Source organism: Panthera pardus, unplaced genomic scaffold (genome assembly GCF_024362965.1).
Source record: "Panthera pardus isolate Hobbes unplaced genomic scaffold, ASM2436296v1 HiC_scaffold_11, whole genome shotgun sequence".
Taxonomy (NCBI): Eukaryota; Metazoa; Chordata; class Mammalia; order Carnivora; family Felidae; genus Panthera; species Panthera pardus.
The window spans coordinates 8,326,019-8,343,259 of record NW_026526666.1 but is presented as its reverse complement, the minus strand read 5'-3'; the positions used below and the strand labels follow the sequence as shown (position 1 = coordinate 8,343,259).

General features: G+C 46.2%; 1 protein-coding gene across 1 annotated transcript in view; it reads right to left on the bottom strand.

Annotated features, from left to right (window-relative positions):
* The window catches only part of CASQ2 (calsequestrin 2), a 63,822-nt gene that overhangs the window by 8,253 nt on the left and 38,328 nt on the right, over positions 1 to 17,241 (bottom strand). Inside the window, exons 6-8 of the mRNA XM_019457942.2 lie at positions 16,782 to 16,912; positions 15,295 to 15,340; positions 7,903 to 7,957 (exon numbers count right to left, since the gene is read on the bottom strand). Coding sequence (XP_019313487.1) covers positions 7,903 to 7,957; positions 15,295 to 15,340; positions 16,782 to 16,912 — 232 coding nt within the window. The remainder of the gene's footprint in view (positions 1 to 7,902; positions 7,958 to 15,294; positions 15,341 to 16,781; positions 16,913 to 17,241) is intronic.

Here is a 17,241-nt window from a genome sequence, read left to right as displayed (position 1 = left end):
CATTACACAGACCACAAAGGGGGAATTCTCCAAAAACACTTCCCATGACTAGTTTTAGCAGCCAGAAGGAAGTACTCTGGAAGGTAAGAATCAAATTTAAAAGTGAATTTGGGGGCACCTGGGTGGCTCAGTCGGTTGAGCATCCGACTTCAGCTCAGGCCACGATCTCGCGGTCCGTGAGTTTGAGCCCGCATCAGGCTCTGGGCTGATGGCTCAGAGCCTGGAGCCTGTTTCCGATTCTGTGTCTCCCTCTCTCTCTGCCCCTCCCCCGTTCATGCTCTGTCTCTCTCTGTCCCAAAAATAAATAAATGTTTAAAAAAAAAAAAAAGTGAATTTGAGGAGCACCTGGGTGGTTTAGTAGGTTAAGTGTCTGACTCTTGACTTTGGCTCAGGTTGTGATTTCACGGTTTGTGGGATCAAGCCCCGCCTTGGGCTCTCTGCTGATAACACGGAGTCTACTTGGGATTCTCTGTCTCCCTCTTTCTGCCCCTCCCCCACACTCACTCATGCTCTCTTGCTCTCTCTCAAAATAAACTTTTTTTTTTTTTAAAGTGAACTTGACAAATCAGAAATTCACACAGAGGATGAAATTCAATGACACAGACCCTGATTCAAGTAGAAACTAAACTCGAGATACAAAAGATGAACTCGCATAAAGGGAGGCAAGAAGCCAGTTGGACACTGTATTGCAAAGGGGCAAGGGTGTCACCAGAACTACAACTAAACAGGGGCACCTGGGTGGCTCAGTCGGTTGAGCGTCTGACTTCGGCTCAGGTCATGATCTCACGGTCCGTGAGTTCGAGCCCCGTGTCGGGCTCTGTGCTGACAGCTCAGAGCCTGGAGCCTGCTTTGGATTCTGTGTCTCCCTCCCTCTCTCTCTCTCTCTCTCTCTCTCTCTGCCCCTCCCCCACTCATGCTCTGCCTCTCTCTGTCAAAAATAAATTAAAAAAAAACTTAAAAAAATATGACTAAACACACAAGATAGCACTATAGTTTTCTGACGGAAAACCCTACAGAATGTTGGAATAAATACAAAGAAATGCTATGTACAGGAACCTTTTCTATTCTACATGCTAGAGCAGGCTTGGAGATAAAAATAAAAAAACTGAACGAATAAAAATTGGGTTCTGCAAGAAAAATCAAATGGACTGGAGTTTTTACATAAACAAGAGAAGTGAAAATTTTGGCTTAATGCTTATTTTTAGGAATATAAAAGATTTTTGCATCTATAGAGTAAGGAAATCTCAGAAAACATTCACAGTAATAAATGGATAAATGAGGTTGACATTAAAGCAAGAGAAACCTCATCCAGATCCAAAGGCAGCTTTTTGACTTTCAGGATGACGAATTCCATAATGGTCATAATCCTTCTCCTCCTTGGACATTTTCAAGAACAGAACAGACGGAAGGAGCCTGGCATGATGCTTAAACACACGGACCCTTGGGGCAAACAACCTTGGTCCAAATCCAGGTTCTGCCATTTTGAGTGTGACTTAGGGCAAGTCTTGGTTCCTCATCTGTAAAGATGGGATGATGACAATCATAGTACCTGTTTCATAAGGTGGTTGTAGGTTACATGAGTTCATACCTCTAAAGCACTGAGATGGTGCGTGGCACATAGTAAGCTTTAGCCGTTATTCCTAAATCATCTGGATTCTTCTGCTTGAATACAAGGAATTTGACCATTCATCTCTCCATTCAATGCATCGGTAATAAATACAATGATCTGGGTGCAAGTGGTGGGTTAGATACAGTCTTGGCCCCATGCAATAGAGAAGACAGACTCATAGGAAGTTACACAGGGAGACAGTATGTGATGGGGTGGCTCCTTCTGGCCCCTGTTAATGACTCTATGACTGAAGGCTTCAGGGTGGCTGTGCCAGTAGGTGTAGCTATGAGAATCTTGCCTCAATATGTGGGTTAGAGCAAGGTTTGTCTCCTTTGTTTTAAAGTCATTAAGCTAACTTGGATATTCCTTAAGGACAGCTTCTGTTTCTTTGTAAAACAGGTGTCCAAGCAGGTGTCTTGGGAAAGAGAAACAGCCATGATGGACCCTCCCTTTCTGACCGGGAAGGCAGGCGTAGGAAGCCATATTTCACTTTTGTTATTCGATGTAAAGCAGAAGATGAGCCCACAATTGGAATCACATGAATAAATAGGTGGGTTTGAAATGAATAAATGTTTACTTCATCAGTGATGCACTAAGCTTAGAGACCTTGTAAGAGTGTGGCCGTATATCTTTAATTGTTTTTTGGGGGGGGGGACAGAGAGAATGTGTGTGCAGAGTGGGCGTGTGTGTGCGTGGGGGAGGGGCAGAGGGAGAAGGAGAGAGAGAATCTCTCAGGCAGAGCCTACGAGGGGCTCAATCTCACAACCGTGACATTATGACCTGAGCCAAAATCAAGAAGTGGATGCTTAACCGACTGAGCCGCCCGGGCACCCCCATGTATCTTTCAGAAGGAATAGTCCACGATTTTTTAAAAAGCTAGATTTAAAAAAAAAAGGAGGAAATATTATTCTGTGCTTTTGGGGGGCCAGTAGTTATTTAGACACCAAAACAACTACAGGACTAGTCTCTGCATTTAATCTTCACATCTGGTCCTGATGGGGTTAGGAAGATCTTAGTATCTCCATTTTAAAGAGGATGGAATTGAGACACAAGGAGAGTATGTGGCTTGCCCGGCGTCACCTGAGAGCAAGGGGCAGAGCCAGGACTGTAACTCAGGTTTTTGGGCTGCACGTCTAGAGCCATTTCCGCTGTCGTTTTCCCTCTGAGAGTTCGGCACTCCTACCAAAGCTGTTGCCATCTTCTTCCCTCAAAGTTGTGCCTGAGATTTGCAAGCTGTGAAAGCTTCAATAGTAGGGAAGCACGGGGCTCCAGGAAACAGCATGGGGGCAGCGTCCTCTGGAGCAGGTGGACAGGGCCGCGCCCCTCTTCCTCCCAGCCCCAGTGTGTTTGGTTGGCTAACTCAGCGGTGTCCCTGAGTGTGACTGGAGTCTCAGAGATCGACCTAAATAAAGAAGAGGGACCTGGCACTGTGAGAACTGTGACTCCCTCCCTGCCACACAGGCTTGGAACCTGACGTCCTATGACCCAGCGCTGAGGGCCAGTGTGGAGCCAGGTTTCCCACGGCAGGCGAGAGGCCTCTGGGAATCACAGCTCTGTGGGAGGGGAAACTGGTGATTATGCTCTCCTCCTCCCAGGCAGGGAGGATCTGGTGGGAATGAGGCTGACCAAGCCCTGGGGGACAGTCCCAGCCGTGACAGGAGCCAGGGCTCTGTCTGGCAGAGACCTGTGTATCTCAGAGCCAAGCCCAAGGGCTGGGGGCCTGGATTTGAGCCCCAGTTCGACCACTTCTTAGCTATGTGACCTGGTGACGTTATTTAAGTTCTCCATGCCTTTGTTTCCTCATCTGTACATCAGGGAAGATGATAAGGACCATACCTAGTACATAGGGTTGTGATACATGGACAGTTAGCACTTAGCAAGAACCCCAAATGCTAAGTTCGATAAATCAGATTTGCATTTGGAAGCTCAAATAAGCAGTCAGCATGCCCACTGCAGACATTTGGTCTCAAAAGCATTTCCTAAGAACCTCAGGCGGTCGCAATCCGGTTGGAACAGGGCTTGGAGACGTTCATTCTGGGGCCAATCCGCGTCTGCACACGGCAGCCCGTCCTCGCGTTTCCAGCTTGTTAGTGCGAATATTCCCTGGGCCCTTGGAGGATATCCATCCAGCATGCGCTCATGTAGAAACGCCAGTCTGCGAACCTTTCAGCAGGTGTTATAAAGAAGATGTCAGCCTGATGCAGACACATCTAGGGGCGGCAGAGGAGAGGCGTTCGTTTTCAAACCTGTCAAACTGTGGCTCCGGGGGCATCCTGAGCGCAGGAGCGGGAGAGGCTCTGGAGGAGGAAGATGGAGCCGCACACAGGGCCTGGGATCTGGGGCGAGAGCAGAGCGCCAGACGTGTCCTTCCAGCGCCCAGAGAGCAGGCACTGAAGTCTGGGAACCAAGCTCACAGCTGGCATTGTCAGGACCGGTCGGAGAAGAGCCCTTGAGGGACCCAGATCACTAGGATAGACGGTCGTATTCCAAATCTGGGAACATCAGTGGACAGCGGGGAGGACGGCTGACCTCCCTCCTTTACTTGGCACTCTCTTCTCACTTCCCCCTTTCTCCTGCCCTCCCTGCCCCCTCCCCATCTCCGCGTTCCAGCTGCATTGCGCATGCTCAGAGCCTGTCTAGGGCCAGGTGGCCCGGCAGGTAGGGTGCTCAGTTGCCCCGGCAAGAAATCGAAGCTCCTGTGTCTGCTCTGCCTCTGGCCATGTGATCTCGAGCACACACTACGGAACTTCTCTGTGTCTTTCACATGGTGGAGGTGGAGGGGGTGGTGAAGGGCAGCAGAGAGGAAGGAGGGCGGGCCGAGTGATCACTGGAGGTCATTGAGGTGGTAACTGGGAGGGGCCCCCAAGTCTGCAGCAAGGCCTTCCTGTGAAGGAAGCCTTCACAGCTCATTCCTGCTCTGCTTCCCCCAGCAGGCCACCCTGGCCTCAGCTTCCTCAGTTGTAAAATGGGAACAAAACGAGGGACGCCCGCATGGGGTTCTGTCTCATAAGCAGACAAGTGATCATGACCATTTATTTCATCATAATCAGGATGGATTCGGAGGTCAAGAAAGCCTGCTGGAATTTGAATCTTGGTTTAGATACAGCAAGTGATTTGGGTCATTTAACTTCTAAAACCCGCTTTTCTCATCTGAGCTGGGTTGACAATAATCGCACATATATCGCAGCGTGGCTTTGGGGACCGGATGAGGTCATCTCCATATAGCGCGTTTCCTCAAGACTGTTAGCTCTTTAAGGAGAATCGTATGCACTTCCTGGACGTATGATCGTTCTTTGGCCAGCGGGTAAGGATTTGGTTGGGGCAATCGGCCATGTACAGCTTGTTAGCAAGAGCAAAGGTATATGAGCAACCACTGTCTGGGCAGGAATGAAATTCCTAGTCCTGCAGCCAGGCCCCTCAGCCCCGGGTTACACATCAGTGACCTTCGGATAATGACTGACTAGCCACACAGTCTGGACTTTCGCAGAAAAGCCTTTCCCTTTCCTAGGCCTGAGTGGGCCAGGCCCTCCCTTGATGAAAAAATCTGCTATGAGACCACACGCCCCCTCTTTCAGTGCATTTCTTCCCGCTTCTCAGTAACAAGCCCAAGCTTGGGCTCCTTTGGGGAAAGACACAGCTTCGGGCCCAGGGATATTTGTGCAGGGAGGAGGTGAAAGTAGTTTCAGGAGCTTGATTCATTACAGCAGCAATCTCTGTCAAACAGGTTCCTACAACTTCTTGGAGGCCTCTTTGTTCCATTGTTCCGAAGAGCCAGACAGGCTTCCCCCACCATCCTGGAAGGGAGCAGGTGGGGCAGGGTGGCTGGGGGGAGGGAGGAAGCCCCCCCACCCCCACCCTGAGTCTGGCCAGCACACTGCTGCTGATGGCAATTCCATCTCTGTTCACACAACACCAGGAATCCGACTCTGTTTGATTATACCTTGTAAACCCTGGGCAATTGGCTTCCTTTGCTATTTTCTCCTCCAGGGGCAGAGGGGTAGCCAGAAACTGTGGAGAGAAGCTGGAACCATTCGGGCATTTCTTTTTCAGTCAAAGACTAGATATCCTGGGAGAGTTTTTTCAACTCTGCAAGTCAGTGATGGGAAAACTGAGACAGAGTGGACGTTCAGAACTTTTAATAAAAAAAAAAAGGGGAGGAGGAAACCCTCAGATAATTTGGAGCATACATTTGGTCTTGATACAATGGAACAGTGTTTGGCCCTAACACGGAGTGCATTACTGATGCATGCATGCTACATAATGGAGAACCTCGAACACATTAGGCCAAGCAAAAGGTGCCGGGCGTAAAAGGCCACAGATTACATAATTCCACTTCTATGACATGTCCAGAATAATCAAATCCATGGAGATAGAAAGTGGAGTAGTGGCTGCTCAGGGTCTGGGGGAGGAGAAACGGGAGCCACTGCTGATGGGCGTGGGCTTTCCTTCTGAGGGCCTGAAAACATTCTGGAACTAGATAGAACACAGCTTTGTGAATATATTAAAGCTACACCAAATCACACACTTTAAAAAGGTGAATACTGTTGGGGCGCCCGGGTGGCTCAGTCGGTTAAAGCACCCAACTTCGGCTCAGGTCATGATCTCATGGCCTGTGAGTTTGAGCCCCATGTCGAGCTCTGTGCTGACAGCTTAGAGCCTGGAGCCTGCTTCAGATTCTGTGTCTCCCTCTCTCTCTCTGCCCCTCCCTGCTCCCACTCTCTCTCTCAAAAATAAATAAGCAATAAAAACTATTTTTTAAAGTGAATATTGTCATGTAGGGATTATCAAGTTTGATTAAAAATTGTATGATAACAACATTTAAGTCTCAATCTGTAAGAACTACGCAGGCTGATAATGTATTAACAGCATGGCAGTGGAGTCTTGGGGCTCAGTCTTGGTCAGTCATGTGCTGATCTGATCACCTCCTGACAGCTGTTTATTGAGTATCTACTATTCATCAAGGCACTGCACAAGGACTAGGTAAGCAGTGATGGCCAAGACCATCTCTGGCTCCCTCATGACCTACCACTAATTCCTTGTGTCCTCGTGGGAAGTTTGCTCAGCTTCTCGGAGCTTCCTGGTCGTCTCTATGAGTATACAAGAGGCCCCAGGCAAAGGCCACAGTCCTACATTGCCTGGAGCGGCAGTTCCCAAACCCAATGCTGTGTTAACTAACTCACCTCAGAGTTCTGTGAAATTACAGGTTTCTGAAGGTCCTGTTATAATCAGCCCCAGGTGGCTTTGGTGCTTGTGCTTCTCTGTGCTGGCAGGTTTGGAATCCCTGCCCGGGCACCTTATGGCCCAAGGCCTGGCTGTTTAGCCATCCGAAATGAAATTCCCTGCCTTCTCTGGTTGCAATCTGGATTTGCCAGGTCTCCCCAAACACACTTCAGAATGTCCACTCACACTTTCCCTTTGGGGACGATTTATCTCACAGGGCATTGCCAAAGGGACCTAGCATTTTACCGCTGGCAATATTGATTATTCCTGCACTTCACTCTTCACGGATGTGAAAAAGAGTGAAGCCAAGGGGCATCTGGGTGCTCAGTCGGTTAAGCGTCTGACTCTTGATCGTAGCTCAGGTCATGATCTCACGGTTGGGTTCTGTGCAGACAGCACTGAGACTGCTTGGGATTCTCTCTCTCCCTCTCTCTGCCCCCAACCCCCACTCAAAATAAATAAATTAATTAAAAAAAAAGAGTGAAGCCAGGAAATAGTCATCCAGGTTCCCAAATAAAACCAAGTTACTCATCCATTTATAGGGTTATTTTGCACTTTAGAAATTAACTGCTAGTTTTGTCCAGTTCTCATTATTTGAGGGAATATTTTCTATGAAGTCTCCCAAGCACATACAGGATTTTACAAACCAAAGGGTACATTTGTTGTAATTCTAATGTAGGATTGTTATTTATATAGGCTAGATCACAACACTGGTAAATAAACTTTTAATGTGAACAGAAGTTCTCTCTCTCTCTCTGTCTCACACACACACACACACACACACACACACCCTGTAAAGCTAGGATGTTTTCATATCCTCCCCAGTACTCAGTGCTCCTTCCTAGTTTGGCCAGCTAAGCAGAACAGAATGAGGTTATGATTCATCCACATCCCTTAGCCACGAGCACAACTGAAAATGAAGTCCTACGTAACAGGCGACCACCAGGGGGTGCCCAATATCTTGCAGTGGCCTTGCAGACAGGAAGTGAGGGAAGAGAAAGGAATGAGGGCCGGCAAAGGTGAGAAGGCAGATCTTGCTCAAGGTGCAAAGGGGAAGATTGGGGGTTTCCTACCTGGGTCACTCCTCTCTGCAAAGGCCACAATGTGGATCCCATTCAAATCATCTTCCTGGAGGAGAAAAGAATCAAAGGTTACGCTCCCAGGGGGAGAGATACTAAGGAACAAGTCAGAGACAGACAGGGAGGCTGGAACGGAAATGGGCAGCAGGAAGGTGGCGGAGGGGCAGTGGACACGGGGGCCAGGGGAACAGAGGGGCGCACAGTAAGGAAGGAAATATTGACAAGCAACTGGGAGGAACACATGCTGTTTGATAAATGGGTTTGCGAGACAGGAAAACACCACTACACACATCAGCACTGACAGGGCCTCACTCCCATGGGCTGCTGGGTCCAGGAGAGCTGCAGTAAAAGGCACAAGGAGGAAAAACGTGAGTCTGGCCCTTCAGGCACTCTGAGGGCAGCAAGCACTCTGCACCTAGCTCAGTAAACGCCGTTGTCAGCCTGTGTTTCGAGAATTCACCGCCAGAACCAGCGATTAGGGGAACTTCTGAATGCTGCTGATGGACCCTGCAACTGGCCGCAAACTGACAGCAGACAGGACTCTGAGGCAAATTAGGATGTGGGTCTGTTCTGTTCACACAAGAATCATATACAAGCATAGGGCTTCTCCGCTAACACACCTCCTGTTGAAGAACCTTTGTAGTCAGTAAGGGGCACCTTGCTAACGTTGACTTTCCAGGTTTCCTTCCTTGGGGTCCTTTCTGCTTGAGTCCCAAAGCTTGCCGAAGCAGTAAAGGCCTGTAACGGATTTCTATGAGTGTGGGGGGCTGTGGGAAGAGTGGATGTGGGAGCTAGAGAAAGGTGAGGGTGTGACACTGACAAGTGGGTGTGGCTGTGGAGACCTGGGGCCAGGCCAAGAATCGAGCAGTTATTTCACATCTGTGGGCAAGTGGCACTCCATGTTTCTACATCCTGGACAGAAAGGACCATACATACACCTGTGTCTCCTTCGCATCAACCCATCCCATCCCATCCATAGCAGGAGTTTTGGAGGACCCTCTGTGATGAGAACCGTGATTCCCCAAAAAACACGGAGAGGAAGATGTATAAGAAGGAGGCACCGGGGACAAATCTGAGTGAATACTAATGAAAGGGAGTCACTGGGCACCCTGGCTGTCACACTAGAATCATCCTATAGAAAAAATTCCAGGCATCTCAACCCTCCCATGATCCTCTGTTTTCATTTCAATTGATTTTAATGCCGGTGCAATCCTATCTAAATGCTAATTTTTTTCCCTTTGAGTTTGGAATGGACAAAACCTCCAAAAATTCTAAGAGAGATTAAATGGAAAATATTATTGTTAAAAACAAGAGAGTGGGCCTGGGCTTGGCCAGATGCCCTGGGGAATTGAATTGTACGGATATATACGTGTGTGCGCGCGTCTGTGTGCAAGTTTATTACACAAATCCGACAGCAACCAGAAGGGGAGTCTGAGGTTTGACTGTTTTACATTTGCTATTATCGCCAAAGAGAATATCCTGATCAGTTCTCATTAGGCGGTCCTGTGTCTCTTGTCTCCTGCCATCAGCTGGAAGTGAGCAGTATTAACTCTGTGGAGCAGGCTTCATTTCTGTGTGTGCTTCTGGAATGCATTTGGAAATTGGTTTTGGAATTAAGAATCTATATTTGTTTCCTAAGAGTCTGCTCATAATATGCCTGTCACTCCCCAGGCCTAAGACGGTGCCTGGATGGTGGACTGATGGGGCTCAAAGATTCAGCACACAGCCCTGTGCTTAACACTTGCAAAGAAGCGGGTGCATGCCGGGTGCCAGATATTTTCAGTAATAAACTCACAGAGCGAGAATCCACGGGCAAGCCTAGAAATCAGGGTTGCTCAGTGAGAACCCAACATGGATGAGTGAGGAAGGACCAAGATGGCCACCCACACGACTGAGACCACCCAGGGGCTTTCTCTGAACCCCACAGCCTTCGCTCCAGATCACCCATTTGGTCTTTGGATCATATTGCCTTGGAAACTATCTTTTTAATAGCACCAATATTCCCTTCTCAACCAGATGGCAAGCTCTCGCAGGGAAGGGATTATGCCTTGAAATAACAATGGTTAAAACGGCCACAATAGTATCTGCCACTTGCCATTTTTTGTATCAGTACTTTGTAAGTACATTATTTCGAAATCTCAAATGAAAGTCTTATTCCTGTTTAGTGCTTAAAGAATTGAAGTGACTTACCTAAAGCCACAGAACTAGCATGGACATGGCTGGGATTCCAGTCAGTTCTGTGTGGCCCCACATGCTTGTACTTTCTCACTGAAAGAGGTCCAGAATAAGCCACTGTGGCATAAAAATTACTTTGAGCCGAAGGCATATGAATTCCTGAAATCCTTTACCTACCTAAAAACAGAGCCGCCCAAAAGAATTCAATTGTCATCAACCCGCTCCCCGAAAGTAGCTCTAATTTCTCAGATAGATAATATCACAAAACTATCAAATCTCCCATCTATTCCCCAAGGGCCCATTTCTCTTTCCAAAAAAGTCATTTGTTTTTCCATAAGTTCTCTTTTACCTCAACCTTCTAACAGGTCACCTATTCTCCCAGAACTGCCCCCTGCCTCTTCCATTTCCAATTAAGATGCTAAGCCCCTTCTTGAGTCACATTTCCTTGTAAACTTCCATGCATAAATCGGTCATTAAATCTGTTTTTTGCTCATGCTAATCTGTATTTTGTCAGTTTAATTTGCAGGCCTTCAATGCTGAACATAAGAGGGTAGAGGAAAGTCTTCTTCCTTGACATCACCTAAAGCAGTAGAATGGGTTCCATGAATCTATTGTCCCCTGCAGGGTGTGTAGGTGTTTCAAACTCAGATTAGTGACTCTTAAGTTAAAGGAGGCTGATAAGGGGCCTTTATGTAAAGTGACTGAGCCCCAGAACTCCAAAGAACTGGAGATCTAGAATTACTTTGGTGAATACTTTACTCTGAATTCTCTTTCACTTTGTATGTCCATCTGTCATAGCATCAACACGCTGGACTGGTTTATACATTTTGAGACTGTTTCATTTGCTCAACCTTGAACTCCTAAGGACATGACAGCAATGTTCATTTTTATAACCCCTGTGCTTAGCACAATGTAATAGGTTCTTATTAATGCCCACTGACTTAAAAAAAAAAAAAAAGAATATGGTGATCAGAATCTTAAACACTTGTTGAAAAATCTACAAAATATTAGATTCCAAGAAGAAACTATTACCCACCAACCAGATAAATTAATTACCACTGTTCCTGTTTTGCTCTGTTTCCTTCCAGGTTCTGTTGAAGGTTTGTTACTCTTGTTGAGTGGAGAGATGCAAAGGAAAAAACATGCACTTAAAGCTGAAGACTCCCTGGTGCAATGGGATGCTCTAGGGGCTTATCTGGAAGTTTCTGCCCCACCCCCACCCCTTTTAGAAGTACTACTTTGTTACTGCCACAGACAGAGGATTATTTTCTAAGGAACTATTGACTCCCATCCCTGTGGGCTTTTTCCCGGGACTCTGACCGCTTGCCAGCATGGCGAGCTGGTTGGAAGATAAAGTGTCAAAGAGGAAGGACACGTCAGCACTCAGTCTGGACCACCTTGCCCCACCTTGATATTCTTTAAATATTCTAAATAAACAAATAGCTATTCGATTTATACACAGCAAGTATTGCTGGCCACCAATTTCTTTAGTAATATTCAATTCTGTGTTTTTTATGGCTTGCTGCTTTAAAAACCCGCACAGCTGGGGAAAGAGAAAAGCCGCTAGTTGCTCTAGCTTGACTTAGTTTTTCTATCTTATTTAAATATTTTGCAATGTCTAGGGAAGTGGGTGGTGAAGTTAAAGACTTCCAAGTTCATTAACTGGTCACTTTCTCCAGGATCTGTAGTTTCATTTGCTGCAGCCAAGTGGCCCATGGAGGTGCTGTTCTTTGGAGCAGAGCTCTTCTAGGTGGGCAAAGGTGGACGGGGAAGGTGCATGGAGGGTGGCTCCCCAGAAATCCCTCTGACTTCTCCTTTTTAAGGATGGAAAGATGATGCTGGAAGGGTCTGTCCTGGCTTCCCGCCCTAGATGGAGACTTGGGGTTCGTTAGGTCTGGTTATGGCCTCTGGGGAAGTCATGTGGGTTTTCCATGATGGGGTGTAGGAAAGAAGTAAGCCAGTCTAGCTGCCCTTTCCTCTAGCAGGTTTAATACACAGCCCTTTCCTGATTAGAAAATAACTGAATATATAATAATGTAGAAAATACCAGCCGTCATTGTTATATCATAGCAAAAGGCTGTAACGTACCTTTTTCCTTAAGTGAAAAGGAAGCAGAGAATGACTTCCAGTGAAGCCAGACAGTGGAAGGGTCTTTCTGAACATCTGCTTCTGACATAATGAGAAGGAGCATTTGTACTGGGCGGTTTGGGGTGGCAGGGTGTTTGTGGTCGGGGGAGGGGCAGGACACAGGCTCTTGTGCCATAGCACGTGGTGTCTTGGGTGTGATATGCTGTGTCAGTGAGAAAAGGCTTGAAGGCAGGGCATCTCTTAGGGATGAAGAAAATAAAAAGAACTAAGAATAAAGGCCATAGCACAATAGAACAGTGAGAATCACTCTCAATTTAAAATGGTACTTTGTGGGGGCCCCTGGGCGGCTCAGTGGGTTAAGCATCCAGGTTCGGCTCAGGTCATGATCTTATGGGTGTGAGTTTGAGCCCCGTGTCAGGCTCTGTGCTGACAGCCTGGAGCGTGAAGCCTGCTTCAGATTCTGTATCTCCCTCTCTCTCTGCCCCTCCCCTGCTCACGCTCTGTCTCTCTCTCAAAAATAAATAAACACTTCAAAAAAAATCATAATTAAAAAATAAAATGAATAAAATAAAATGGTACTTTGTGGGGTGCCTGGGTGGCTCAGTTGGTTGAGCATCCGACTCTTGATTTCAACTCAGGTCATGATCCCAGTGTCATGAGATCAAGCCCCGAGCTGGGGTCTGTGCTGAGCATGGAGCTGCTTAAGATTTTCTCTCTCTCCCTCTGCCCCTCCCCTGCTCATGTGCACTCTCTTGCTTTTTCTCAAAGATAAGATGAGATGAGATGAGATGAGATGAGATGAGATAAATAATAAAATGAAATAAAATAAAATAAAATAAAATAAAATAAAATAATAAAATAAAACAAAATAAAATAAAATATAAAATGGTACTTTGTGTCATGAAAGATAAACATCAAGAGCCTATTTGGGATTAAAGACAACTTAGAGAAACATAACAACAAAGTATGAATGTGAGATCCAAGATCAGATCCTGGGCCAGGAAAAAAAAAAAAAAAAAAAATATATATATATATATATATATATATATATATATATTGTGCATATTGTGCTATACAGGGCACTAGTGAGACACTGGTCAATTTGAATAAGGTCCATAGATGAAATAGAATTTTACTAATTTCCTGATTTTGGTAAGTATATTGTGGTTATGAGAGAAATTCGTTGTTTTTAGAAAACGTCTGAAGTATTTAGAGGTAAGGGGAGTTGTATCTGCTACTTACTCTCAAATAACTCAGCGGGAAAAAAGTCTATATCTGTATCTGTCCAGAAGTGTGTGATAAAGCAAAGGAGATAAAATGCTAACATTTGGGGAATCTGGTAAACAGATCATGGAATTCTTTACATTATTTTTTGTAAGTCTGAAATTATTTTAAGTAAAAGGTAAAAATGTTTTTAAAGGAATATTATTTTTAAAGCACTGTTATACACTTTTGTTATTTTTAAGTCTTGTCACAAGACCTCCTAAAGGTTACATTTTTGAGGGGCGCCTGCGTGGGCTCAGTCGGTTAAGCGTGTGACTTCAGCTCAGGTCACGATCTCACGGTCCTCCCATGGGTTCGAGCCCCGCATCGGGCTCTGTGCTGACAGCTCAGAGCCTGGAGCCTGTTTTGGATTCTGTGTCTCCCTCTTTTCCTCTGCCCCTCCCCTGCTCATGCTCTGTCTCTCTCTCAAAAATAAATAAACATTAAAAAAAATTTTAAGGTTAAATTTTTGAAAGGTTTAAATGTTAGGAAAATACGTTGCCAAAGCACTGGGTTGTTCTTAAATAGGCTGCTCCTCCAGACGGGACTATTTGCTCTTCTGTGTCCCATGAAATGTTTGCTCTGCCCTCAGATGTACAAATAAGTTACCAGGCAGTAAAACACAAAGTGTTAAGTTACTCCATGGTTCTGTTCATCTGTCACTTTGGGCTCTGAATTAAAGAATAAATAAATAAATAAGTGCCTCCATATTAATTCCTTTCTCCTCCCCCAACAGCCCCTGACAAAATGGTGCCTTATGGGGACATGACTTCCTCTAGGGGACTCTACTAAAGAGAACATGAGATTTGGCTCCAAATGATCTAAACTGAAGTCCCAAGATCTAATGCTTATTAGTTTTGTATCCTTGAGTAGTTAACTTAATCCACATGACCACCAGTTGCCCCATGTAAAATGACGTTAAATATGACCTGTTCTACATTACTCTTTGGAACTGTTGAAACATCCAGCTTAAGAGGATACATGCTTTTAAGAGACTGTTAAAAACTGAGAACAAACTGAGGGTTGATGGGGGGTGGGAGGGAGGGGCAGGTGGGTGATGGGTATTGAGGAGGGCACCTTTTGGGATGAGCACTGGGTGTTGTATGGAAACCAATTTGACAATAAACTTCATATATTGGAAAAAAAAAAAAAGAGGATACATGCTTTGAAAAATGCTCCACAGACTTTGGTTGTTATCGTTTAGGGAATTTTGTGTAAAGCTGAGGTAGGAGGGGAGGTGCACCTCCATGGCCATCTTTCAATATATATCTTTTTGACCCACCTGACACATCATCTATGACACAGACCCAGGGAATAATCTGACTTAGCACTTTCCAGCACCTTGAGTTGACATTTATGAAAAGGGCTACCGTTGACTGGCCAAACACCTACCATGCTCTGGGTTCTTCGCACTGCTCGTCCCTAACAAAAAGCCCTGATTTGAGAAGCAGAAACTAACTAAAGCTCAGAAGGATAACATAACTTGATGCAGGATGCAGACCTACCAGGTAGCAGATTCTGGATTTGAACCCGCATCTCTATGACCCCCACAGCCTGAGCTCCTTCCATTATATTACCCTGGGTCTCTGGTTGCCAGTCAACAGAAGCCAGTAGTCACTGTGGGAAACCAACTCAGAGATGGAGTAATCTTACCTAGTGGGTGGTACCAAAGACTCTTCAACTGGGTCCATGGAGAACTGGGCTTTAATTTAACTTAATTTAAATGTTGTCCACGTTTCAAATACTCCACCCTCCAGACATCCATTCCAGCACAATAAAACTTGGTTTAAGTTTGGGGACTCCCCTCTTGGGGAATATACTCGTGTCTAAAAAGGCAGAAAGGGTTTGCCACTTTCTTACCCATGTTTCAAACATATCTTCTGGGCGCAGGCGACGTAAGGTGGGTCTGAAAAAAACAAAGGTGAGCTTCTTTGAGGAGGGATTTCCAAGGCAGACACTGCAGCCTCAGCCCAGCGAAATGTACAATGAGATGCTGGTTCATCTGCGAGGGCATGAAGGGGGTGAAGAGCTCTAGAAATCTCCCCTAAGGAGACAGAGCTGTTCTACCCTGCTTGGTCACACACAGAGCTGAGCCTGAAGCTCCCAGCCTTTTCACAGACCCATGTGATCCAAGGATTACAAACAGTGGGTCAGAGGGCTCAGGCTGGGCTCATTCCCTGGGCAAGAAGCCATTTCCTTCCCCATTGACAGGGGACACTCCTGAGAACCCAGAACAGGCCCAGAATGAGGACACCTGGGAGAGAAAACAAAAGTCTTGGTTTTTCCAGCCCAGAACTGCATTGTCTTGTCATTGGGTCATCACCCAAAAGCTCTTTAGGGATGTGTAGGAAGAACAGGCAAAACTCTATTTTGCTCATGGTTTTATGTCTTTCTGAATGTTGGCAAATAGTGCTGGACACGTTGATATTTGCTCCTCCAAATGCCACCTCCCTGTGGGGACCAGGACGACCAGGTGATGCAATCATAATGCTCCAGGTTCAATGAACAACGTGGGCACGTGTTGGAGAAGGTGGGTGGTGAGGCAGTGAACCCACCACCATGTTCCATGTTTCAATATTGTCCCTCCCTCAAGAGCAGGGTCAACAAACTAGAGCTGGCGGGCAAATCCAGCCAGTGCCTCCTGTATTTGTAAATAAGCTTTTATTGGGAAACAGCCACACCCATTCGTTTACATGCTGTCTACAGCTGCTTTCACACTACAACAGTAGAGCTGAGTATTACAACAGAAACCATCTGGCCCGCGGAGCCTGAAATATTTATTCTCTGGCCCTTTATGGGAAAAGTTGGCCGATCTGTGCTACAGCGACTCTAAGTCGTATCAAAAATTCCTCTCCCAGAAGTTCTGTGTATAAATGTTCAGCCATGGCTAAGCTACTTAACTACTCATAGCCCAATTCCTTGATCTGTAAAATTGGGATAATACTAATTACTCCATAATGTTGAATGTTAGATAAATAGTTTCCATAAGCACTTAGCATGGTATTTGGTATTTGGCTGTCACTAAATCTCTTCTGTTATTATTGTGGAATTTGACTTGTATCTTACTATGACTTAGGGGGGATTTGCTGATTGTGGGGAGGTGGTCTAACCCCATTTGCAGGTGTAGACCCATATTTAGAAAAGGTAGCAACATCCCTGCCCAACTGATCAGTGACCAACAAAGCCATACTACTGACGTCAGTTCTACTGGGGCAGTAACTCCAGGTTGTTGTTCTCGGGAGGCCCACAATGTTAGGACCAAGAGGTTCTTCTCCCTTCCCCAGACCCTAGACCACGACCACCACCACCACCACCACCCCGTATCCCCTGCATGCCATCTGGGGCACCTTTGGTGCTCCTTGACAAACTCCACGAGCTCCTCTTCTGTGTAAGGTTTGTCAGGTATGGCAATGGGCTCTTCCATAAATGGCTCGTAGAAGTCAACCTCATTCATCTTCAAGGATAATTTCTTTGCAACCTGTAACATTCAGAAATCCGACAATAGTTTCCTTAAATGCCAGTTTAGAGTGGCAGTGGGTTGCCCATCTGTAAGGAGTGCGTGAGTTTTCTGGCAAAGACATGACAGTGTTCTTTACAGTTTTAACTTAAATGTTGAAGTAGTAGAGGGGCGCTTAGGTGGCTCAGTCGGTTAAGCGTCCGACTTCAGCTCAGGTCATGATCTTGCAGTCCGTGAATTCGAGCCCCGGGTCAGGCTCTGTGCTGACCGCTCAGAGCCTGGAGCCTGCTTCGGATTCTGTGTCTCCCTCTCTCTCTGTCCCTCCCCCACTCATGCTCTGTCTCTATCAA